The 23,230-nt window shown below is 61.1% G+C and overlaps 1 protein-coding gene across 2 annotated transcripts; it reads right to left on the minus strand.

Moving 5' to 3' along the window:
• Positions 1 to 348: 348 nt before the first annotated feature.
• Positions 349 to 20,213, minus strand: LOC142069675 (syntaxin-binding protein 2-like). Of its 2 annotated transcripts, XM_075121654.1 has the most exons (20): positions 20,072 to 20,213; positions 19,405 to 19,470; positions 17,517 to 17,566; positions 16,480 to 16,561; positions 15,803 to 15,879; positions 14,754 to 14,832; positions 13,915 to 14,018; positions 12,624 to 12,772; positions 12,207 to 12,291; positions 9,158 to 9,288; positions 8,907 to 9,014; positions 7,852 to 7,909; positions 7,278 to 7,394; positions 6,471 to 6,551; positions 5,996 to 6,134; positions 4,568 to 4,674; positions 3,962 to 4,051; positions 1,618 to 1,703; positions 1,055 to 1,212; positions 349 to 518 (listed from the first exon to the last, which is right to left on the minus strand). In XM_075121654.1, the coding sequence occupies exons 2-20, from the start codon at positions 19,439 to 19,441 to the stop codon at positions 439 to 441; spliced, it is 1,818 nt and encodes a 605-aa protein (XP_074977755.1). In that variant the 5' UTR covers positions 19,442 to 19,470; positions 20,072 to 20,213; the 3' UTR covers positions 349 to 438. The 2 variants fall into 2 exon arrangements, with proteins under 2 accessions (XP_074977755.1, XP_074977756.1); XM_075121655.1 differs by lacking the exons at positions 349 to 518; positions 1,618 to 1,703 and having other exon boundaries at positions 1,119 to 1,212; positions 20,072 to 20,210.
• Between the last annotated feature and the right edge of the window lie 3,017 nt (positions 20,214 to 23,230).

A 23,230-nucleotide genomic window follows, 5' to 3' on the forward strand; every position in this document is an offset into this window, starting at 1 on the left:
ACAGACACAGCCTGGGGCTCAGTGGCTGGGTCACACCCCCCCCCCCAAAGCCAGATGCTGGAAGCAGCTTCTGTGCGCCCCCCATCGCTGGCAGAGGGGTGACAGGAGGGGGAGGGAAAGGGGCTGTGCTTTGGGTCCCAGGGAGGGGAGGTAGGAATGGCTGAAGCTGGTAGATAATGGAGCCTGACTCTTCTCCTACCCAATCGGGGGCAGGGTGGCCACGGGGCACAAAGGGTAATGGCCCTAGAGGCTGTGCCAGAGGGAGGAAGCCTGGCCTGCACCCTGCCCGAACAGCCAAGCAGCCTGGGGGTCCTCCCCCCGCCCAAGAACTGACACCGCAGCCAAGAGTAGGGGGGAAGATGCCTTGTTGAGAAGAGCAGGTGGAGCTGGGGGCAGCAAACTGTGGGGGGCAGAGTCTCTGGGGGGAGGGGGCTGCTTCTAGGCCTCCTCGGGGTCCAGCTGGTTGAGGGTTTGGATGTCATCCAGGAAGAGCTTGGGGGTCAGGATGTGACTGGAACCTGGGGGAGAGGGAGGTGGTTGGCAGTGGTGGGCACAGTGAGGCAGGTATGTGGCTGGCATCACCATCACCCCCATTCTTGCAGCTGGACCCTGCTCTAGTGCAGGGGGGGAGGGACTGTCTCCTATCCCCCTTGGCCTGGCACCGCACCCCTCGTGCCGCTGTACCCTGCACAGCCAGGCAAGAATCCATGCGCTGACAGTGTTCCTCACCCTTGGGTCTTCGAGGGGTGTGTGCAGGGGTTGAGCCATATCCCTATGGGAGTTACTGGGGGTGTCTGACTGGGGCCCCACACATGGTCCCTGGGCAATGAGAGGCCTGGGGAGACAGAGGCCAGGAGATCAGGCGGCTAGATACAGGCCATGTGGGGCAAGCACATCTGTTCCCAGGCCCCTGGGTGTGGGAGGACAGAGGGTAGCATGGGAGCCCTGTGGGTGCTGGGCAGGCAGTTCTAGGGTCTCCCCCTCCCAGGGGGTCCCAACTCTCCCTGACCTGAGCATTCCAGCCGCCCTTTCCCCCAGGACTCGCCCCACTCACCGATCACCACCTCCCACTTGCCCTTGATGGCCGGGGTCACTTCGTAGGCACAGCGCATCTCAGACATGGACACCCCACCCAGCACGTAAATGATGAGGCGCGGGCCCGTCCGGTACTCGGCCGCTGGCTTGTTCTTGTGCCAATGCCTAAAGCGGGCGCTGGGGGGAGAGAGGGGCAGTGTGGATACCAGGGGCTCGCTGAGGGAATGCCAGATGGAAGGGCAGGGCCTGGAGGAGGCTGCGGGGCAGGCCCTGCCCAAGGGAGTGGGACAGGAGTCCCAAAGCAGGCAAGAGGGAGTAGGGGAGGGTGGCACCTGCGCTGGGCTGGGGGTCTGTCTAAAGCTCGGCCAGTCCCTTTCCTCCATCCTGGGCCCTGGTGTGTTGAGGGACTGCTGGGGCGCGGGGGACATGGTAAGAGGGTTCCAGGGCTCCAGGCTCTTGGACATCCCCTCCCCCGTAGAGGGCAGGGTCCTGACCACACACTCCCAGGCACAGAGGCTCCTACACTCTGGGGTGTGTGTGTCAGGGCTCTGCCACCCACAGCCCAGCCAGGCTCAGCCTTACCTGACAGCAGCCTGGGAGCTGGTGGTAGGGACCGGGTCCGACAAAAAGGGCCACAGATTCTTGTCCAGTTTGTCCTCAATGATGTCCTGGCAGGGGGTGGGGGGAGGACAGATCAGCAGGGGCCAAGCAGCAGGAACCTTGGATCTGGTGGCCAAGCCAGGCCCCATTGGGGTGGAGGGGCTGGGACGGCTCCTCACTGAATGATTGACAGTCCCTGGGGGGAGCAGCCTGGGGCCCCCTTTCCAGGGGGGGGCATGGGGAGCCAGCAAAGAACACGCTGACTCCTCCAGTGATGCCCCCCCATCTCCCCACATCCCCCTCAGCTGCTCAGTGCCCTGCTGTGAACTCCCCACCCATCCACCATTATGAGGAGGGCGGAGACCTCCTGCAGCCAGATCCAGGGCCCCTCATTTGCGGGGTGGAGGGAGAGAGGCAGGGGGCTGCCCTCAGTGCCCCTTTCCTGCTGCGGGCAGATCCAGGCCCTGCCTCTTGCTCCATGAGGTGTGTCCCAGGCATGCAGGGGGCCCAGGATATGATACATCCTAATGCCACATAATAGGGGCTTTTACATTAGTCTGCTGCATTGACTTGTACAGGGAAGCTTAAGGCCTGCCAAGTTGTGGCTGGCGCAGAGAGGGGGCACCCCGATTGGATTAGGCGTGGGATTGAGGCTACCGCAACTGCCTACCCCAAAATCCCACAGGAGGAACCATCACAACACTGGAACAAGGGCCTGGGAGCCTCCCACCTGTGATCTGCCAGGGACAGGAGCTCCGGTCAGGGGGTTAATTCTTGGCCTGGAGGAGCCCCAAGCCAGTAGGTTGAAGGCAACTAAGTGTGCCCCCCCACCCTCTTGAGGAGTGCCCCACAGGACAGGGCAATGAGGGGCTCAGCCCCCTGCAAGGGTTAGGGGATGGAGTGACCATGTCACCTCTCACAAGCTAAGCAGGTTTGGGCCCAGGCAGTGCTTGGATAGGAAACCTCTAAGGAAAAGCTACTGGGTGCTGGGGGGTGCGAGTGAGTCAGCAGAGGGTGCTCTATGACCCCAGTGCGGCGCTAGGGGACGCTGTACTGCAGGGAGCAGGCGGAGGGCTCAGCAGGGGGCACTCTCCCCTGGCAGTCAGTGTTGACCCCAGTGTGACGCTAGGGGGCGCTGTACTGCAGAGAGCAAGCGGGGCGGGGGTCTGCAGGGGGTGAGACCAGTACTGTGCTGCAGGGGTTCATCCTTTAGATGAGCGTCAAACAGCTGCTCCTCACTGGAGGTTAGGCCAAGGACCCTGCCAGCCATTCAGATTCCAGTGCCAGTCATGACAGTGTGCTGCCTGGATCCCCTGCACTTCCAGCCCCACACACTGATCACCTCCTGCCCTAGACTCTCGGGCAGTGCTGCTGGGCGGCTGTTAAGAGCTGCCTGCCACTCCTTTGGAAGAATTCAGCTCCGGTGAGGGACCGCTGTATAAACCGCCCATGGCCCACCCCAGAGGTGGCAGCATCTCAGCACCGAGTAAGACAACTCCCCTGCACTCGTGTCTATGATTTAAGACCCCTAAGGACGGCAGCAGGAGAGGACTCTCTGATGAGCCCCTCACATGGCTACAGCCCTGCACAGATACAAAAGTGTGGATGTGCATCAGCCCGCGATCCACAAGCCGCCTTTTACCTGTATCCGCATCCTCACCGGCAGCAGCTAGCGAGGTTGGGGAAGGGGTCTTGCAGGGAAGGGGCAGCGTGGAGGGGGCGGGGTCTCGAGGAGAAGGGGCAGTGTGGGGGCGGGGTCTTGAGGAGAAGGGGCAGTGTGGGGGCGGGGTCTTGAGGAGAAGGGGCAGTTTGGAGGGGGTGGGGGCTTGGGGGAAGGGGTGTCTCATCACGTGCCCTCCTGGGGGGTCACGAGCAACAGTACACAGCAGCAGCAGAGCATGTTGCATCACAGTGGGGTGGAGGGGTGGGGCGCCGGGGCCCCACCCACTCCAATCCCAAATCCTGCTGCCCAGGAGCTGGTGGGGACACTGGTGCTGCTCGAGCTGCTGGACAGGAAGCAGCGTGGCGGCGCGAGTGGGTGCTGGACAGCCCCGACTCCGACCTGTCGCCCAGCCACTGGCTGCGGGCCAGCGGCCCCGAGCGCGCTGCGTCCCCCAGGCTGCCTGAGCCGGACGCCACGGGCCAGGCGCTGCTGGGGAGTAGAGCCCTGCATGGTTGTATCTGCAGCTGATCCACTATCCGCAGAAATGGTGCACAGATATGAAGGGCTCTACACATGGTTGACCCCAAACCAACCCCTCCCCCTTGGGCCCAGCCTGCCAATTGCAACCCCACCCCCAAGGCCAGGAAGCAGATGGCCCGGTACCTCCATGATGTCCTTAAGCATGGGGGTCCAGCGGGAGAGCTGGTAGCTGGATTCCAGCCGCACCTTCCTCTCCGGTCGCAGCTGCCCGCTCTGGGGGAGGAAGGGAGAGGGGGTGAGAGGCAGCAGGGAGGAGGTGCGGGGTGGGAACGGGGGCAGACAGGGAGAGCGCTGCCTACCTGAGTCGCGCCAGCCAGGCTGGCAGGGGAGAGGCAGAGAAAAGAACAGAATGGATCACTGAGCGAGAGAGAGAGAGAGAGAGAGAGGAGGCGAGAGAGACTGATGGGAGAACAGAGCTGCTTCCCCCCATTCGCCGCATGGCCACCCCAAGCAGTGGTCACCAGTTCCAGCTCGCTGGCGATCTGAGGTCCTGACTTCCAGTATCCTCTGCAGGGGCAGAAGAAGTCACCCCAGATGGGGAGTAACTCAGGGGTCACCCTCATATGGGGAGGGCGTCACCCCACTGTACAGGGACAGAGGCCACCTCTGTGCTGGGAGTAGGTCACTGCCATAGAGGGGCACCTCCAGGATGGCCTGGGCTCCCCTGTGCAGCACAGAGCTGCCCCCTGGCATGGGTACAGCTGCTGGCCCCTGGCCCCAGTCCCTTACCCCAGGCGTGAGAGAGATGCCCAGGAACTTCAAGTTGTTGATGATGTCTCTCTGCTGCTGGATGTTGGCATGCTGGATCAGCTTGGTGAGGTTCTCCTTGTCCACACCTGCACAGGGACAGACAGGTCAGTGCTAGCACCCCGGGACGCACCCACAGCCCAGGCACATGAGACCGTGGCCCCAGGAGTCCTAGTTCCCCGATCAAATCCTGAGATCCTGCTCTTCCCACCCCTCTCAGAGCTGGGGGTAAACCCAGGAGTCCTGGCTCCCAGCCCCCCTCTAACCCACTAGACCCCACTGCCCTCCCAGAGCTGAGGATAGAACCCAGGAATCCTGGCTCCCAGCACCATCCGCTCTAACCCACTGGACCCCACACAGTTAATGATCGAATTTAGGTTCTTGCTGCTCCTCCCTCAACAGGTTCTCTCGGGCGCTGGGGTCAGGGGTCTCTCTAGTTCCCCCTGGCAGTGCAATGGGAGCCCCCATCCCCCTGATCTGGGCTCCTCCTTCTGCGGCCAGTCAGGTGCAGAGTCAGAGCCAAGGCCTGGCTCTTAAAGGCTGTGAGGCCTTGAGCTGGAGGGAGGGCAACGTGCCCCACCCCTGCCCCCCCAAACCATTTACTGCTGCTTAGTGCAGACGGGGAGGCCTGGCAACTCCACAGCACCCCCTGCCAGGAAACTGGGCAGCCAGGCAGCCAGAGGAGCCCCATGAGGGCACCCTGGCCTGAGCAATGGGCACAAGGGCAGTGCCTGAGCAGGGTTACAGGAAGGGCCCCGGAGCAGGGCCCTGCCCCACCGAGCCAGCATGGGATAGGAACCGATGGGGGAAGAGGGACTGTGCCAAGTGTCAGGGTCAGGGAGGTTCCCCAGGCCCTGGTGAGTTTGGGGAAGGGGCTGGATGCGGCAAGAAGCAGGGAGCTGCTGCAGGGATGACACAAGGGGTGGGCAGGGGACTGGTTGCAGGAGGCTCAAAGACACAACATGGTATCTGAACAGCCTGCAGGAAGGGAGGGAAGTCCCCCCTCCCTGCAGAGAACGGGCTGGGGGGCTGCTCTGGGTGTGTGTATCCATCCTCCCTCCCTCCCTGCAGAGAACGGGCTTGGGGGAGCATGGAGGGTGGACACTGCTCGGAAGACAGTAGCAGGGAGCAAAGGCCGCCAGATCTGACCCCAGATCGGAGCATGGGCGTGGTGCACTGGCAGGCTTGCAGGCACCGAGAGGTGGGCAGAGGGAAGACAGGGCTGTAGAGCCAGGCTGGACACAGGCCCTGGGAAGCGGCTGGCCGGGGGGCGCCCTGCATAGCAGGAGGGCTTGCCAGTCTGAGCAGTGCTATTCCCCACCAGCCCCACAGGCCTGGGCCCCACCTTCAGGAGCACCCCCCTGCAGCAGCAGGCCCCGCAGTGCTCCCCCTGCAGGCCTGTGGCATTACCATTCTTCAGGAAGATGTAGATCAGGATGATGCGGATCTTGTCGTAGGCCTGCACGCTGGGGTCCAGCAGGACAGGCAAGATGATCTTCATGGGGTCCTTGATCTTCTTCCCGTCCACGTCCGTCCCCATAGCCAGGTCCTGGGGGCAGGGGGAAGGGGGCGCACACACAAGGCCCAGGTCAGGCCACTCTGCTTCCTCCCGCCCACGCAGCAGGATGGGAGATGTGACGGCCCCCTGACCCACAGCTCGCCTACCCCGTGCCAGGGCCCCCTCCTCCCTGGGGTCAGCTCCCTCTGGGGTGAGCAACTGGCCCCCAGGGAGTAACCCGAGCCCCATGTCCTCCTTCTGCACCCCTGGTGCTGCATGGAGGGGCTGACCCTGGCTCCAGCGAGCCTGCAGCTCTGAGACCCCTCTCTCCGGGCTGAGTCCATGAGCCAGACTCTGCCCCAAGCCAGGCTCTACCCACAGACCCACCTGCTCCAAGCTGCACAGCTTCTCCACTGTTCCTTTGAAGTGCTGCATGCAGTGCTCGGCCAGGTTCAGATGCGTGGAGTACTGTGGGGAGAGACCGGGGCACAGGGGGAGTTTACCGTATCACTGGCTGGTCCAGAGCACCTGCACCTCCCAACCCACAAGGAGGGCCCCTCGGCCAGAGGGGCAGCCTCAATTGGCTGTAGAAGCCGAGCATATAGGGATTGTTTTGCCCAGCCACCATATAGGGCTGCCACATAGGGATTGATGTGCAGCCACCTCTGGGGTGGAGCGGGGCAGCGGGAGGGGAGGATCAGAACGAGGGAGCAGCTTCCAAAACAGCCCATGGCTTCTCTATTAGTCACCATGAGGTTGGGGGCTTGGAGACCAGCAGGTGTCGGGGTACCTGTGCCAGTGGCCAGGAGCTTTCTGTCGGCACATGGCTCAGTGGCACCAGGAGTGGCTCCAATAGGCTGGTTTGGAAGCTCACCAAGGCCCTCTCCCGAGAGCTGCAGCAGCAAGGCACGGGCTTTACCCAAGGGCTGCCCTTGGTGGGGCTAACGTGGCAGCTCTGGGCACTGACAGGCAGGCTGCTGCCCATGGTGCCACACAGCACCTGGGGGGAAAATGGCTCTGCCCAACAGGACAGGTCAGCAGCTCTCATCAGGCAGTAAAGCGGAGTGCCACAGAGTGCTCTGCCCCCCAAGAGAGTCCCTACTGTCCCTCACCAGCCCCACAGAGCACCCTGCCCCTCCCATCAGCCCCACTGAATGGCCTGCCCCCTGCCCACTAAAAGCCCAGCCCCGTTACCCTGTTCAGCTCCTTCTGATACTGGGGCATCTTCTTCAGGATCTGGGACAGGTCCTCGATGTTGGCCTGGAGGGAGGCGGTGGTGAGATCCCGGCCGCTCCCAGCGCTTGGAGCCCCCTGCAGGGCAGAGGCAGCAGGGCGGGTCACTCAGGCCATGCGTGGCTGCGGCTTAGGTTAGACCTGCCCTTTCCAGGCCAGCTGGAACGAGACGGGAGCCCCGCAACCCGAGCACCCCTCAAGGTGTAAAGCAGCAGCGGGCCAGGGAGATGCCAGCGTTGGCTCCCTGCAGCTCTCCCTGCGCGGTCCCGATCCTGCTGTCTGACTCCGCCCCGTGGGCCTCTGCCCTCCCCCACTGTGGGGAGCTCCAGAGCTCTGGCTGGCGGGCAGGGGACTCCACATACACCTCTAAGCCCTTTACAGGCAAACCCTGGGAGCAATGGGACAGCCCCCCTGCCCCCGCCAACCCCTCCTGGGGCAGCAGGGAAGCCTCCCCTCCCCATCAGTGGCAGTGGGATGGGTCCCCCTGTCCCTCCGGCCTGAACTCCCCAATCGCTCCCCCCAACCCCTGCCGCACCTTGTCCGTGGTCAGCCTCTTGCTCTCATAGAAGGTGCGCAGCAGCTCCGTCACCTTCCTGCAGCAGGGAGAGGGGTCAGGACGGAGCCAGGCACTGCCTTGGAGGTAGGGGGTACCCTGTCCTATGCTACAGGGGATGGAGCCCCCGCCCCACAGGCACCAGGGTTCTCTGCCTCAAGAGCCTCAGACAGGCTGGGGGAGGCCCTCTTCCTAAGTTACCCCAAGGCAGAGTTCAGTGCACCTCTGGGGGCTCCTGGCGCCCTGCTGGGGGGGCCTGGGGGCAGCGGCAGGCCCAGCAGGAGGTCGGTGAGGGACTCACTCAAGGGAGCTGTAAGGTGCATGGGGAGACCCTGGGATCGGGGGAAGACAGTGTCCAGGCGGATCACCAAGAGGAGATGTGGACAGTGGCTCTGGAAGGGAGCGCTCAGGGGTCCTTTGGGGAGAGGGGCTGGGTCCAGGGGGTCTCAGCACTCAGAGAGGAGTATGTCTGAGGGACAAGCTCCAGCACTGGGTGGGAAGGGGAGGGGGGGCCCTGGCACTGTGCAGGAAAGGGGTGTGTTGCGGGGGGTGGGTGTCCCTGCACTGGGTGGGAGAGGAGTGTATCCAAGGGGTAATGGGGTTCCAGCACTGGGTGGGAAGGAAAGGGGAGGGGTGTGTCTGAAGGGGAGGATGGGGGAAGTCCCGGCACTGGAAAAGAGGGGGAGGGGTGTGTCAACGGGGTGGGCTGTCCTGGCACTGGGTGGGAGAGGTGTGTCCAAGGGGAGAGTCCTGGCAGCGGGCGGGGAGGGGAGGGCTGTGCCAAAGTGGGGGTAGGGGGTCCCAGCATTGGGTGGGGAGGGGAGAGGTGTGCCGAAGGTGGGGGGGAGTAGCAAGACCCGGCACTAGGCAGGGCACAGAGGGGTGTGTCCAGGGGTGTCCTGGCATTGGGTGGGGCATGGAGTGGTGTGTCCGGGGGGGGGATGGGTCCTGGCCCTGGGTGGGGCACGGGGGGGTATGTCCAGTGGATGGGCGGGGCATGGAGGGGTGCGTCAGGGGGCAGGGCCGAGCGCGCTCACTTGGAGACGTCAGCGATGTGCATGTGGCGTAGCTGCACCCAGAGTTCGTCGTCTTCGTCCAGCAGCGCCTCTTTCTCCTGCGAGTCGCTGATACCCGTCGTCTCGTACCTGCAGGGGGGAGATGGGGTCAGGCTGCGGCACCCCTCGCCCGAGCGTGGGGGCTGCGGAGCAGTGCAGGTGCCTGGGCCACATCCCCCCCAGCCCGCCTGAGGAGGGGTGCGGGGCGCCCCCTGCTGGCAGCCAGGCCCTACTTGTAGGTGTCTTTCTCGATGCTGAGCAGGTCGTAGGCCATGGCCTGGTAGGTGAGCTCGTGCAGCAGTGGGGACACCAGATCGAAGCTTCGGTCCACGATCAGCAGCTGAGAACGGGCTTTGTCGGGGCCCTGGGGCAAAGGAGAGAGAAACCCGTCACCTCCTGCTCTGGCAGAGGGTTCCTGGCCTGGCTTACACGGCACAATCCAATGGGCCCTGGTGGCCTGAAACTTCACTACCCACCCTCTCTGTGGCCCAGCCCCCAACCCCAGGGGGAAGCCAAGAGACACCCCCCAAGCTAGCTGGGACGTGCCCTGGGGTCCTGCCCTGACCAGCTGCACTGCAACGCCCCCTGCGGGGACGGGCTACCTGCCCCTCATGCAAATAGCAATGCCCCCCTCCCCCAAGCATGCTCTCTGCTCGTGCCTCTCCACCAACGGGAGCATGCCCCTTACAAGGCAGCTCCCTGACTGCCCCCTGCTCCATATGCTGTGTGGGGACGGGGGGAACTACACCAGAAGGGCCTGGCTAGTCTATCATTAACCAACACCAGGCCCAGAGACTCTTTGATACAAGGTCCCAGAGGGGGACGACAGGACATTATCCCTATGCCCCACCTTGCATCTGAGCTGGGACCCCATATGAAGCTCTAGCTCCCCAGTCCCAACCTGTGTGGCCCCCCAGCATCCAGTTGGACAGAGACCACTCAAATGGTCAGCATCTCAGACCCACATCATGGGGGGGCTGGCCCAGCACCCGCTTCCTGCCTGATCAGCATGCACTGCCCTCTTTGCGCAGCAGGTGGCGATAGGAGACCAGCCCTGCGCTCTCATGGCAGACGGCTCTGAAACCGGCTCCAGCAGCCCCAGTGGAACCCAAGCCCACCCAGGAGCACCTCGGCAAGGGGCTGCGTCTGCTCTTTGCTGGGTAGCACAGACAGTCAGGGGTGGGTGGGGTGGGGACGTACAGCCCCTGATGCTATCCCAACTGTCCCACCTCACTACGTGGCCCGATTTTCAGCCACGCTCGGGAGCAGAACGTCGGACCGGCCACCACCCATCCGCCTGGCAGGTCTCCACAGCCTCTGGGTAAATGGGTTGAGGCTGACGGGGGAGCGCCTCTCTTGGAGGAGTATCTGGCCCCCACCACTGTAGCACTATCATTGCTGCATCCTGCCCCCCCATGCACGTGGGGCTGGGCAGGGCTGTCACCCCATTGCAGAGGGGGATGGAGGCCCAGAGGGGCTGGGTGACTCACCCAAGGTCACACAGGGAGTCTGTGGCAGAGCAGGGACATGAACCCAGAGCTGGCACCATCATTCCCCTCTAGCCCTACCCAGCCTGGATGGGTTGCTATGCTCAGCCCCCGCCCCCACCCCCCACGGGACTCTGCTCACACCCTTTGCCAGTTCGGCTCTGCTGGAGGGATCCCCGAGTGCAGATGGGGGCTGGCGTAACCACCGGGTCACCCCACCCTGCCCAGAGCAGAGGGGTGGTTAGTGCACTGGTGGGTGCCACAGCACTGCCTGTCCCAGCTACCCCTCAGGGCTGGCAGCTGGGAAACATCAAAGCAAGAGGGACTAGTGCAGACAAGGCCCCAGGGTGCCGGGACTGCGGGCTGGGTGGCTTTGGAGACCAGAACAGTTGGGTTTCTTAGGCACCTGGACCCCAGCCTGGGCAGCCCAGCCCACTGAAGGTTAAAGCAAGAGGCCGTTCTGGTCAGCCCAGAGCCTGGCCGAGCTGCAGAGAAACCTGTTTTCAGCTCCGGGTCTCTCACTCAGGGCCTGTCTACATGTAAACCACTTCAGCTGCTCCGCTTCAGTGACTCCGCCTTTCCCATACCCCCAAGCGACGCAGTGGCACCGACCCAATTGCCTCGTGTAGACCAGGCCTCGGCCTGACCTTGATCAGTTCTCAGGCGAGAGCTCCCAGCTTCCCGCACTCATCCCCCAGCTCAAACCTTCCAACCCTGTGTTCTCGAGCTGGGGGCCCTGCTCCAATTCCCTGCTGGGAGCATCCAGCCAGGAGCCATTGGAGCCGGCACGGTCTTTCTGGCCCCCAGGCTGATCTGTGTTGGATTCTCTTCATTTCACCAAGACAGGGAGGTGACACCCCCCACCCCCGGCATGACTCTTACCTTCCCCAAGAATCCTTCCCTTTCACCCCCTGCCAGAGAAGCCAGGAAATATATAGGGAAACTGAGGCACGCATCAGATTCATAAAAGATATTACAAACATTCCCAGTTGGTCACAGGTGCACAGTCTCCCAGCAGCTCAGCAAAGGCTGGAAGCAAGAGCAGAGGCAACAGGAGGGAGAGATCTGGGCAGGCCTTGGATTTTACATCACTTTGCTTCTCCTAGGGGGGTAGGAGCTACTGGGTTTCCCGTGTGAGAATCCAGGGCAGGGTGGGTTTGCAGCTCCCCTCTGCTGGGGGTGGAACGGGGATGGCAGGAGCTAGGGGAAGCCCACAGGCCAGGGCTGACTTGTGGCTAAGGCTTGGGAGAGCTGGGTTCTATTCCTGCTCTGGCAGACTCCCTGTATGCCTCAGTTTCCCATCTGTAACACAGGCCACCCTGCCTCCCCTGGGAGGCTGAATTCATTAGTGAGATTCTGATACCATGGTGATGAGTGTAGGAGCACACACAGACAGGAGTGTCCAGGTGTGGAAGAGGCTCTGTGTGTGAAGCTTAGTTCTCTGACCGAACTGCCCTGTTTATAAACAGAGAGATTGTGCTGGGCACACACTTCCCCAGTTGGTGCCTCAGTTTCCCCATCTATACAGAGGGGATAAGGACATTAGCCTTTGTAGAGCACTTTGAGATCTGCCCACAGCCAGTGTTAGAGAAGGGCTGGGGCCATTAGTCCAGCCACACAGGGAATGCTATTGTTCTGCCAACCCCTCAGGATCTCCAAGGGTGTCTAGACCCCACCCCTCCCCCCGCCAGGATCTCCGAGCAGGTTCTAAATCACTCCTCCTTCCTTCTACTTCTCATGTGCTCCCCCGTGGCTCTGTCCCATGGCAAGGGTGTGGCCGACACAGCTCGCTCACCTCTCCCATGCTGGGCTCGTATGCCTTGAACGCCTTGAGTTTGGCCAGCACAGCGTGCGCCAAGTGGAAGTTATCTTCATGGTCCCTGCAGCAAAGACAAACCCTGTGGGTCAGAAACAGCTCCTCCCCGAGGGGCACACGCACTTCCTGTAGGAGGTAACCAGGTACCCTCGCCCTTTGGGCACACTCACTTCCTGTAAAGGATGGCTGGGTACTTCTCCATGGCTCACTCACTTCCTATAGGGGATAGCTGGGTACCCCTCCCCCTGGGCACACTCACTTCCTGTAACAGATGGCCAGGTACCCTTCTCCCTCTGGGCACGCTCACTTCCTGTAGAGGATGGCTGGGTACTTCTCCATGGCTCACTCACTTCCTATAGGGGATAGCTGGGTACCCCTTCCCCTGGGCACACTCACTTCCTGTAGCGGATGGCTGGATACTCCTCCAGGGTTTCACACAATGTGGCAATCTGCTCTGCCAGCATCTCCAGCTGCTTGTTCTTTTCAAAAAAGCGGTGGGGGCTGAACCAGTTGTGGAAGGTCTTTGGCTTGTCCAGGGAGTACACCTTGGGGACGGGGGAGAGCAGAGATCAGACCCCGGTGCCAACTGCTTGCAGCCAGGCCAGCTGTGTCCCATATCGCGCCCCTAAGATGCGCTGTTGGATCAGGCCAGCCTGGTGGAGCTGTAGTGAGCCCCTAGTGAGGGAGAGATCCCTTTGCCAGTGCCACTCCTGTTGTGGTAGAGGGATAGCGAGCCAGAGATTCATGCACCAGCCTGGGATGAAGATGCCCCAGGTTCAGGTCCTTACTTGGCTGCAGACCCCCAGGTGCCCTCAATGTTGGGGGAGGGGGCTTGGCGACGCTTCTAGTCTGGTGAAAGCCCCAGCATAGCCACGGGCAAACCCGGCATCAAGGCGCGTCTGCCGCTGTCGCTTATTTCACTGGCCGAACAGAACGAGCCATTGGGACAAACGTGCTTGGACACCAATAAACAGTATCGGCCCATGAAGGGTTTGCTGGCGCAACGGGACAGGTGAGCCAGCAAAGCCTCCTGACGGACACTCAGCTTATACCAGCCAAAGCTTCTCTTGGCACAGCTGGCACCGGTACCCCAGATGAAATCAGCTAGAGTGGCGAAAGGACTGCTTTGCCAGCGTAGCGGCATCTACCCAGGGGCTCTGCCACCACAGCTGCATCAGTTACAGGGGGGATTTTTTCTCTCATGTCCCTGTAACAAACCCATACCAACAAAGCTTTTGTGTGTAGACCAGGCTCATGTCTCTCTGTGCCTCAGTTTCCCCATCAATGCAATGGGGCTGACACCACAGTCCTGCCCCTCGGGGCAGGAGGGGGGAAATCCACTGATGACACAAGGAGGGGATGGGGTGGTTGGGTAAAGGGCAGGCGTGTGGAGTATCGGGCTGTCTTGCAGGCCTAGTATAAACCATCAGTAAGAGCTGGTAAAGCCAGGGAGGCAGGGCCCTCCTCCCCCATACATCTACCATCCCCACCAGGTGCAAGCCAGCGATTCCACCTCTCACAGGGTGTGAGCAGCCAGCTAGTCCCTGCTGTCCTGTGCTGGCGTCAAACCCGGGGCCCTAGAAGGGAAAGGTTCCCCCGCCAAGCCACATGAAACAATAAGGGTGTGGTGTTGTACGTCACCATCCGCCCCGCGGACCTGCTCCTCCAAAGCCCGGCCACCCCTCACCTGGCTCTCATAGGGCAGGAAGGCCATGTTGATCTCCTTGAGGGTTTTGATGACCTTGGTGATCCGTGACTTCCTCAGCTCCTTGAACAGAGGCTCAGGACAGGCTGCAAGGCAGAGGCAGTGGGTGGGAGTGACAGGCACAGGGCTCAGGACCCCCAGCACAGCGCCAGCCCCCACGGACGGGGCCAGGACGGGCACAGCAGGGGCAGTAGTGCTGCACGCTTGTGGGGAACCTGGGCAAGCCAGCAGGGCCACACAGGAGTCAACGATGAGTCCAGCCCCCCCGAACCAGAGTCATGCCGGGTTCTCGCCTTCTGCAGCATCAGCAGCGAGGGGGAGCCACAATCTCTCCGATGCAGCCCCTATCTCACACCCTGCCCTCAGCCCGCCCGCAGGGCTGAGTGACCGGAGTGTACAACTCAGGATGATGCACAAGGAGGAACGGGGACTTGGGTTCCCCCTGCCGCTGTAATGGGGAGAAGCAGATATGACCCTGACACACTGGGTATTCTGGTGGTGTCCCATCCCCCCACCGAGTTGGGACTGATGGAGCAATGCATGCTGGGAATGGTAGCAAGAGGCCGCCTTTCTGGGCACACGCTGCGGGTGTCTGTGAGCCGTGCTGGCTGGAGGCAGGCCCGTGGGGGAGAAGGGGGGGGAAGGGATAGGTGGGGTCATTCAGTCTGGCCTGCTGGGGCTGCATCCCCCTGCAGGAGGGCAGAGCATAATCAGGGTGCTGCGCACTGGCCTGCCAGCAGAGAGAGACCCCCCACACACAGGCTCCAGTGTGCTGCTGCCCAGGCTCCCAGCTGGGGGATCCCCGGACCCCCAATACTCACGGCTGAGGAAGAAGACGTGAGCTGCCTTGTAGTTGAAGGTGGGGGTGCCCTGGAAGTCATTGATCAAAGCCTGCACGGACTGCAAAGCGGAGAGAGGGGCGTTGTCAGCACTTGCCGAGGCCCCTCCCTGCTGCTCAAATGGCCCAGCCCATGCCCAGGCCCTGGGGACTCAGGGCCTAGCATGATGCCATCGGGAGGTGGGCTGGTTTTCACCCCCCTGGCTCTGGGCTCCCTCCCTGCCTGGAGCAGGGCTTGTGCCCATGTGCCCGGGACATCCTCAGGGCCCAGCCACATCTCTTGCTGGCACAGAAGTGTCCATGCCCGGCCACAGATGAGGCCTGGCATTGCCTTGCTGCTGAACTAAGTGGGCTCTGAGCAGTGTCCAGGGAACAGCCGGCCGAGCAGCAATCCCAGGCAACTACCATCAGGGCCCCCTCCCTCCCCGGGCGCCATGCTGGGCACCTGCAGCTTCGCCACGCCAGCTAGCCTGGCAGGGTGTTTGGAACCTGTTCAGACCCCTCGACCGGCCATTGTGACAGGTGAGAACCTGGCTGCCCTGTCCCAAGCCCCAGGCCCCAGCTCGCAGTCCTCTCCTACAGCGCTCCCTCCGCGGGCAGCCCCTGCGGGTTCTGGGCTTCACCCTGCTCTGCCAGCGCCCCCTGCCCCTGGTCTCCCTCCACTCACCTCGCTGCTGCAGATGCAGGAGCCTCCTCCCCAACAGCCCCTGCTCCCTGAGCCTCTGCCTCAGCGAGTCTCCTTCGCTTTGAGTCTCAGCTGAGGTCGCCTCTCTCCACCTGCTGCACCTGCCCATCCAACCCCCACAGGACTGCACTGTGGAGAGGTCTGGGGGACAGTCTGTGCCTCACGTGGCAAAGAACATGAAGCCCAGCTCTGGGGAAGCAGCCTCTTGGGGAGCCCTGACTGGCCCCATTCCCATCCTGACGTTGTGCTGCGCATCCCCCCGGACAGTGCCACCTCCAGGCAGCACTAGGAGCTGTCCCGGGGTCTCCCCTGCTCCCCATCCAGTTGCCCCAGGCCCGAGCTCCTACCTCCTCCACTGGGCTGAGCAGGTAGACGGCCTCCAGGCTGGGGATTGGCTCCCGGCACTTGTTAATATCTTCCACAACTAGGAGAGAGCAGACACTGGGCGCGGGTCAGTGTGTCCTAGCCACCCGCCCCAGCCGCTCTCCACCAGAATGTGGGGAGGGGAAGCCAAGGGGCACAGTGATGTTCGCTGGCAGCAGGCCGGGGCGTTCCAGAGGCGACAATGCAGCAGCCGCTTCGATGTGGGGCCGTGGGCTGCGATGCTGCCACAGTATGGAGCAGGGAAGGAATGGCCCTCTGTACTGTGCTGGGGGCACCCCGCTAGAGTGCTGGCTCAGCTCTGTGCCCCTCAACCCCAAGGGCTCCTCCACCCTAAAGCAGGGAGCCAGCATTCGCCCTCCCCAGCCAGGTCCCTGCCCACAGCATTGGGGAGGAGCAGCAAGGAGTTAGCGGGAGTCTGAGAAAAGCGGTGAAGAGGCTCCACGGGCTGAAAGTGCCGGGCTAAGGGAACTAGACCTGGCTGGGAAGGTACCGATAGCAAGGAGGGCGTCTAGGGGGCTGCAAAGCGGGGAAACTAGATGCAAACGTGAATGTAGACAAGTCAACTCCCTGACTGTGAGGTGTATCCAATGGGGAGGTGAGCCCTGGCGGGGGGAGCAGACGGGAGGGAGGGGCCACTCACGTGTGATGCCTTCGTCTACGATGTCGGACATCGTGCAGCATGATGAGAGGATGCGCGTGCTGGGGTGGTCCATGATCAGCACCTGGGGTAGCGAGAGGGGAGCGCTCCACTTCGGATGAACTAGTCACTGCCCTGAGCCCAGCTGCCCACCATCATCATCCACAGCACAGCCAAGGGAGCAGAGCGACTGCTAATGGCAGAGCCCTTCCACAGCCCTTTCACAGCAGAGCAGCAGGGCCGGTACCAAGTCTGCACTTTGCTGAGCTGACCGTGCTAAGGACTGCGTGAGGAGCTACAGGGAGAGCGGCTCCGAGCAGAGTGGCTGGTACGAGATGTAGGAGACAAACCTGGGACACCCGGCCATTCAGAATGGTTCCATCCTCCTAGACTGGAGATCAGCCTCTTCGCCCAGGTGACAGGGTGAGTGCAAGAGGCAGGGACAGAACAGGAGTCCTAGCTCCCAGTCCCCTGCTCCGATCCACCAGATATCCGCTCCCCAGCCCTCGGACAGAACCAGGATCAGGGCACAGAGAAATGGAACGAGGGGAGTCTCCGTGTTCCCCTAGGAAAGCCCTGTAGGCCATTGGCCCAACATCTCCACCACCTTCCTGCCGTGCCGAATGCTCCCTCTGCCGCACCGGCCTAACCCGCTGCTCCACATCCCCCAGCCCAGTCCATGCCGGGGGCTCAATAACCTGCCTGCCCAATGGTGCATACTGCCCCCATGCTTGGCACTCTCCTGCTCCTCCTCCCACCCAGGCTGATTCACTGGTCCCAGTGGTCTGATCCGGTGTGTGTGTGTGGGGGGAGATATGGGGCTAGCTGGACAAGCTGGGTCTGATCCAGCACAGTGGGAAGGCAGACATACCCAAGCCTAGCTGGGGACGGATGATGGGCTAGACAGAGCAGGGATCTGATCCAGCCTGGAAAAGCTCAGGTTCCTAATGAATCTCAAGAGGCTGGAGGGGAAGGAGCATGATATATGGATACAGCATATCCCCAGGGGGACACCAGGGCAACAGGTTAGGCCTGCTTACCTTCCATTCTCTTTCCTTCTTCACGCTGTGAAGGACAACGCTGAGGATCTCTGCGAGTGAAAGAGATGAGGATCAGTGGTGGGGCTCGGATGGGACGGCTGTGCCCTGAGCCAGGACCCACTGGCTGGTGGAAGGACCCCTCGGGGAAGTGGCTCAGAGGCTGCTTTCAGGCCAGCTAGCGATGTGCTCCTAGCCGAGCCCCCAGTCGGCGATCGTGGTGGGGTGACAGGCTAGATGGGCCATGGGTCTGATCCCCCTTCCTTTCTGCCAGGCTGGATACGAGCACAGCTGAACTAAGGATCTGGCCCCGTGCAGCAAGAGAACAGATCCTGTCCAGCACCTCTTGACTGGAGGGGATCCAGGGACCCTCTACAGTGTGTGGGGGACAACAACACAACAAAGACTTCAAATCCTGAGTCCTGCACATAGAACCCCTCCAAGGCATGCCCCGCTCAGAGAACTGCCGGCCTGTCTCCTGGGCACCTTCCACGGCCCAGCTAAGCAATTAGATAGTCAGCTCTTTGGGCCAAGCACCATCTTTTTGTTGTGCCCAGCATAATGGTACCCTGACCCATGACTGGCGCTCCTGGGCACTACCGTAATACACCTAATGAATAATGTACAACGCCTTGCAAAATGGGGCCTTGGTCCATGACTGGGGCTCCTGGGTGCTACCATAATACATCTGTTTGTTTTACCCCTACGAAGCACCTGATTCTGGCTGGCCCCGTAGGGCAATAGCCCCACGACCCTGACCTGTGCTCTCACTCTCACTCCCACTCCCGGTAGCTGGTGTGCATGAGTGCACTGCCCAACACACTATGTTTCCACCATAACTCAAGCAATGCCTCTCCCTACCCCACCTCTAGCCCATCAGGACTTGGCTGCTCGGTCCTAATGAGGCTCCAGGGGCTATTCTGCACCAGGACGCGCTGGCCTCCCTGCTGCTTTCCTGCAGTTCCTTTACACCTGCGGCATGCGGACGCCCCGTTCACCGGGGCACGTGGAGCTCTAGTGCAAGGTAAGGGGCCGGCAGCACAGACTGGATCCAGACATGGTGAAGGCAGACATGAACCTGCTTTCTCCACGCAACTCCGCCCAGGCATTTCGACCCTGAACTGCAGTTACAGCTCCCCACGCCAGCCCTGGGCTGCCCCCACCAGCTGTGCCAGTGCCCCTCACTACTGACTGGAGCCCCTGCAATCCCAGCCCTTTCCTCCCCCCCATTCCCAGCTCTGCCAGTGCCCCTCACTCCTGTCCGCAGCCCTCTGCTATGCCAGCCCTGGTCTGTCCCCCACCAGCTCTGCCTCACTCCTGACCCGCAGCTATTGCAGTCCTGGGTTCCCCGCCTCACGGCTCTGCAGATGCCCCTCACTCTTGTCCGCAACCTTCTGCTATTCCAGCCCTTTGCTCCCCCCCGATTCCCAGCTCTGCCAGTGCCCCTCACTCCTGTCCGCAGCCCCCTGCTATGGCAGCCTTGGGCTACCACCCACTCCCAGCTCCGCCGGTGCTCCTCACTCCTGACCCGCAGCTATTCCAGTCCTGGGAAGTTTCGCCTAGTGCACAAAATATCCTTGCACCGGCCCTGGTGGGAGTCATCCTGATGGAAAGAGATGACGACGATGATGCCCCCCCAAAGTGCAGCTCCTATGGGAGGGGGCAGCCCTTGGGGGTGGGGCAGACAGCCTCCTCCCCTTCCTGGTGTATGACAGGCAGGCGGGGGGGAGCTCTCTGCTCCGACTGACTCCTAATCCTCCCCAAGGGTGAGACACCCCCAGGAGCGCCCCTCCCAGGGCCCCCCAACTGGGCCCTGCCCCCCCAGACCCACACCCAACCAGACCCTGCCCCCGACCGGCTCTGCACTCAGACCCCCCGGCTCCGCACTCACTCTTGCGCACCACCGCCTTCAGCCCGGACGGGGCCATTTCTGCCTCTTGCCACGTCCCCTTGAGCCCTATGGGTAGAAGTGGGACTCAGCTGTGTGCGGGGTGGGGCTGGAGTCAGGACTCCTGGGTTCTGCCCCGGCTCTGCTCCTGACTTTGGGCATGCCCTGGCCTCTCCCTGCCATGCTCTGGGGAGTGTCTGTGACGCTGGGCGACAGCCCCTAGCGACGCTGAAATCAGTCACTGGTGGACGGGCCCAGCCCCCCCTAGTGTCACTGATGGACGGGCCCAGCCCCCCCAGTGACTGATTTCAGTATAAAGCAACTGGGGTGCTGGCGGGTCGATGTCTGCAAGGCTGAAGACGGCCGAACGCCGCAGCCCCCCACTTCTGGCGCTGCGAGGGCTGGGCCTGGGCACCAAGGGGCAGGCGACCGGTGACAGGGCCACACAGGTCCCCACTGAACCCCCACCTGGTCACGTGGGGCGCAGAGGGAGGCGGGGGCCTCGGGCAGGGTTAAAGCGAGGACTGGGTTGGGGTCGTGGGGCCTCAGCCCACTCCAGTCAGGGCCCCCCACTGAGCTGCAAGTCCCCCCTCCAACCAGCCTCCCCCCATCAGCCAGGCCCCTCGCCCCCCCTCCACCCAGCCCCCCGCAGCCAGGCCCCGTGTTGTACCCAGGAACAGGAGCAGGTCGAATGGAGCGAACGGCCTCTGCCCGTCTCGCCCCGTCGGGAATGGCGTCCTTCAGCGCTGCCGGGGGCGGGGAGGGCCGGAGGGAACGGACTGTACCACTGCTCAGCCAGTCCCGGCCCCTCCTGCACGGAGCGGCGGGAAAACATGGTACAGTCCCAGCCGGGGTGGAAACAGTCTGAGGTAAAATTGTCCTGGGAGCTGCCAATGGCGGGAAAAACCGGTTGGATCCAGTTATGACTGGGCCATGATCACCGTAAACAACAAGATGGCGGTCACAAGATGGCCGTTCAGACGCCATCTTGGATTGCTGCTCTGTCTTCACAAACTCCATATTGCATTTAATATACACATATTTTAACAGACTATAATCCTATAACAAAACACACCCAACAGTGTACAGAGCAGTATAAACAAGTCATTGTCTGTATGACATTTTAGTTTGTCCTGACTTCGCTAAAGCTTTTTGTGTAGCCTGTTGGTGTACCCCCTGGAAGTCCTCTGCGTACCCCCAGGGGCACCCGTAACCCTGGTTGAGAACCACTGGGTTAGAGAAACGTGTGTGTGTGTGTGTGTGTCTAGGAATCAGGACTCCTGGGGTCTATCCTGACTGCGAGCGGAGTGAGGTCTAATGGTTAGAGCAGAGAGCTGGCAGGTAGGATTCCTGGGTTCTAGTCCAGGCTATGCAATTGATTCATTCTGTGACATGGTTCGTTCTGCCTTGTCCTCCTGTGACATGTGGAGCGCAAAGACCTGCCCCAGCCCTTCCCTTCCAGCTGGGTGGTGCAGGAATTAATGGCCGTAGAGCCTGGGCTCTAAGATCCTGGAGCAAAGCGTCCTGGAGAAGGAATTTGTTCCCCAAGCTTGACTGGCTCCCTGCCCCATCCCTCCCTCCGTCAATCAGAACGAATCCCTCATGGCAGAGCTGTTGTCTGGTTACCCGCAGTGCAGACCCAATCTATTGTGTCCTGGCTGCTGTTCAGCTCAGGTTAACAGCATGGTCTGTTTCTGTGAACTCCCCCAGAGCTTTCGAATGGAAGTGAGAGTCTTCTTCACATCCTGCTCTAAACTGTGAGGAGTGTCGCTCTGTGGCTGTTCAACAGCTGCTGCATTCCTACCCCAGAGGTGGCATCATTTCAGTGCTGGGTGGGTGATCCCTGTGTAGTGTTGTTGAGTGCTGTGGCACATCTGCTATGCTCCATCCAGAGCTGTCTGCATTTCAATGCCAGGTGAGTGATCCCTGTATTGTGTTGTGCGGGGGAGGGATACCTCAGTGGTTTGAGCATTGACCTGCTAAACCTAGGGTTGTGAGTTCAATCCTTGAGGGGGGGTGCATTTAGGGATCTGGGGCAAAAATTGGGGATTGGCCCTGCTTTGAGCAGGGGGTTGGACTAGATGATCTCCTGAGGTCCCTTCCAACCCTCACGTTCTATGATACGCTGCTGCGCTCCACCCCAGAGGTATCTGCATTTCTGTGCTGGGCGAGCAATCCGTGTGTTGTTATGCAGGTACTATGCTCCACTCCAGAAGTGGCTGCAATTCAGTGCAGGGTGAATGAAAGTCCATGTCTCATTTTGCAAAGCATGGGTTCTCCAAGCAAGGGTGCTGTCTGTCCCATGTTCCTGCTCAATAGACTCTGGATTCTTAGCATCAGCGGAGCTACATTTTGAGCAGTGGTGGAACCAGGAGGCAGCTGGGTCATAGAATCATAGAATCATAGAATATCAGGGTTGGAAGGGACCCCTGAAGGTCATCTAGTCCAACCCCCTGCTCGAAGCAGGACCAATTCCCAGTTAAATCATCCCAGCCAGGGCTTTGTCAAGCCTGACCTTAAAAACCTCTAAGGAAGGAGATTCTACCACCTCCCTAGGTAACGCATTCCAGTGTTTCACCACCCTCTTAGTGAAAAAGTTTTTCCTAATATCCAATCTAAACCTCCCCCACTGCAACTTGAGACCATTACTCCTCGTTCTGTCATCTGCTACCATTGAGAACAGTCTAGAGCCATCCTCTTTGGAACCCCCTTTCAGGTAGTTGAAAGCAGCTATCAAATCCCCCCTCATTCTTCTCTTCTGCAGGCTAAACGATCCCAGCTCCCTCAGCCTCTCCTCATAAGTCATGTGTTCTAGACCCCTAATCATTTTTGTTGCCCTTCGCTGGACTCTCTCCAATTTATCCACATCCTTCTTGTAGTGTGGGGCCCAAAACTGGACACAGTACTCCAGATGAGGCCTCACCAATGTCGAATAGAGGGGAACGATCACGTCCCTCGATCTGCTCGCTATGCCCCTACTTATATATCCCAAAATGCCATTGGCCTTCTTGGCAACAAGGGCACACTGCTGACTCATATCCAGCTTATATCATATCCAGTCATTGGTGGTTCCACCTTCAGTTCTACCTATTGGCTTGAAAAGGCACCACACGTATACCTAATGGCTGCTGAGGGGGGCAGTTGCCCCCCGGCCCGCTATTAGCTCTGCCACTGATTCTTTTTAAATGTTCATTGTGCTGCTTCCACCAGCCACTTTGATTTTGTTTTCTTTTACAGACCCAAGCAAAACGCAAGCGGCAACCTGGCTAGAAGCAGATCCGTGGAATTGAACAGACTCATCCAATTACTGAGCCTTCCCAGAGCCAGGTGCTGCCCTCACGATACATCAAATGTAGAGGACCTGCTAAGCTCCCATTAGATGTAGCCTAGAGCCAAACGCAGGCCAGGCAAGGTGGCTTCGCCCATGGAGTTCAGGTCCAGGGATTCAGTAGGGAGTAAATGGCCAGCACTGGATGCTTCAGGTTTTGGTGCCCACCCAGAGACGGCTGGGGGCTGATTTTCAATTACACACCTGCAGCTGGCCCAGGCCAGCTGACTCCAGCTCCCGGGACTCGGGCTAAGGGGCTGTTTAACTGCGGTGTAGCCTTTGGGGCTCAGGCTGGCGCTTCAACTCTAGGACGATGCGAGGTGGGAGGTTCCCAGAGCTCGGGCTCCAGCCAAAGCCAGAACGTCTGCACCACAAATAAACAGCTGCTCAGCTCGAGCCCTGTTAGCCGGAGTCAGCTGGCCTGGGCCAGCCGTGGGCACATAACTGCAGTGTAGACACACCCTAAGTGCCCACAAGCCCCCCTGGGAGCTGCGGGTATTT

This window comes from Caretta caretta, chromosome 20 (genome assembly GCF_965140235.1).
Source record: "Caretta caretta isolate rCarCar2 chromosome 20, rCarCar1.hap1, whole genome shotgun sequence".
Lineage (NCBI taxonomy): Eukaryota > Metazoa > Chordata > Testudines > Cheloniidae > Caretta > Caretta caretta.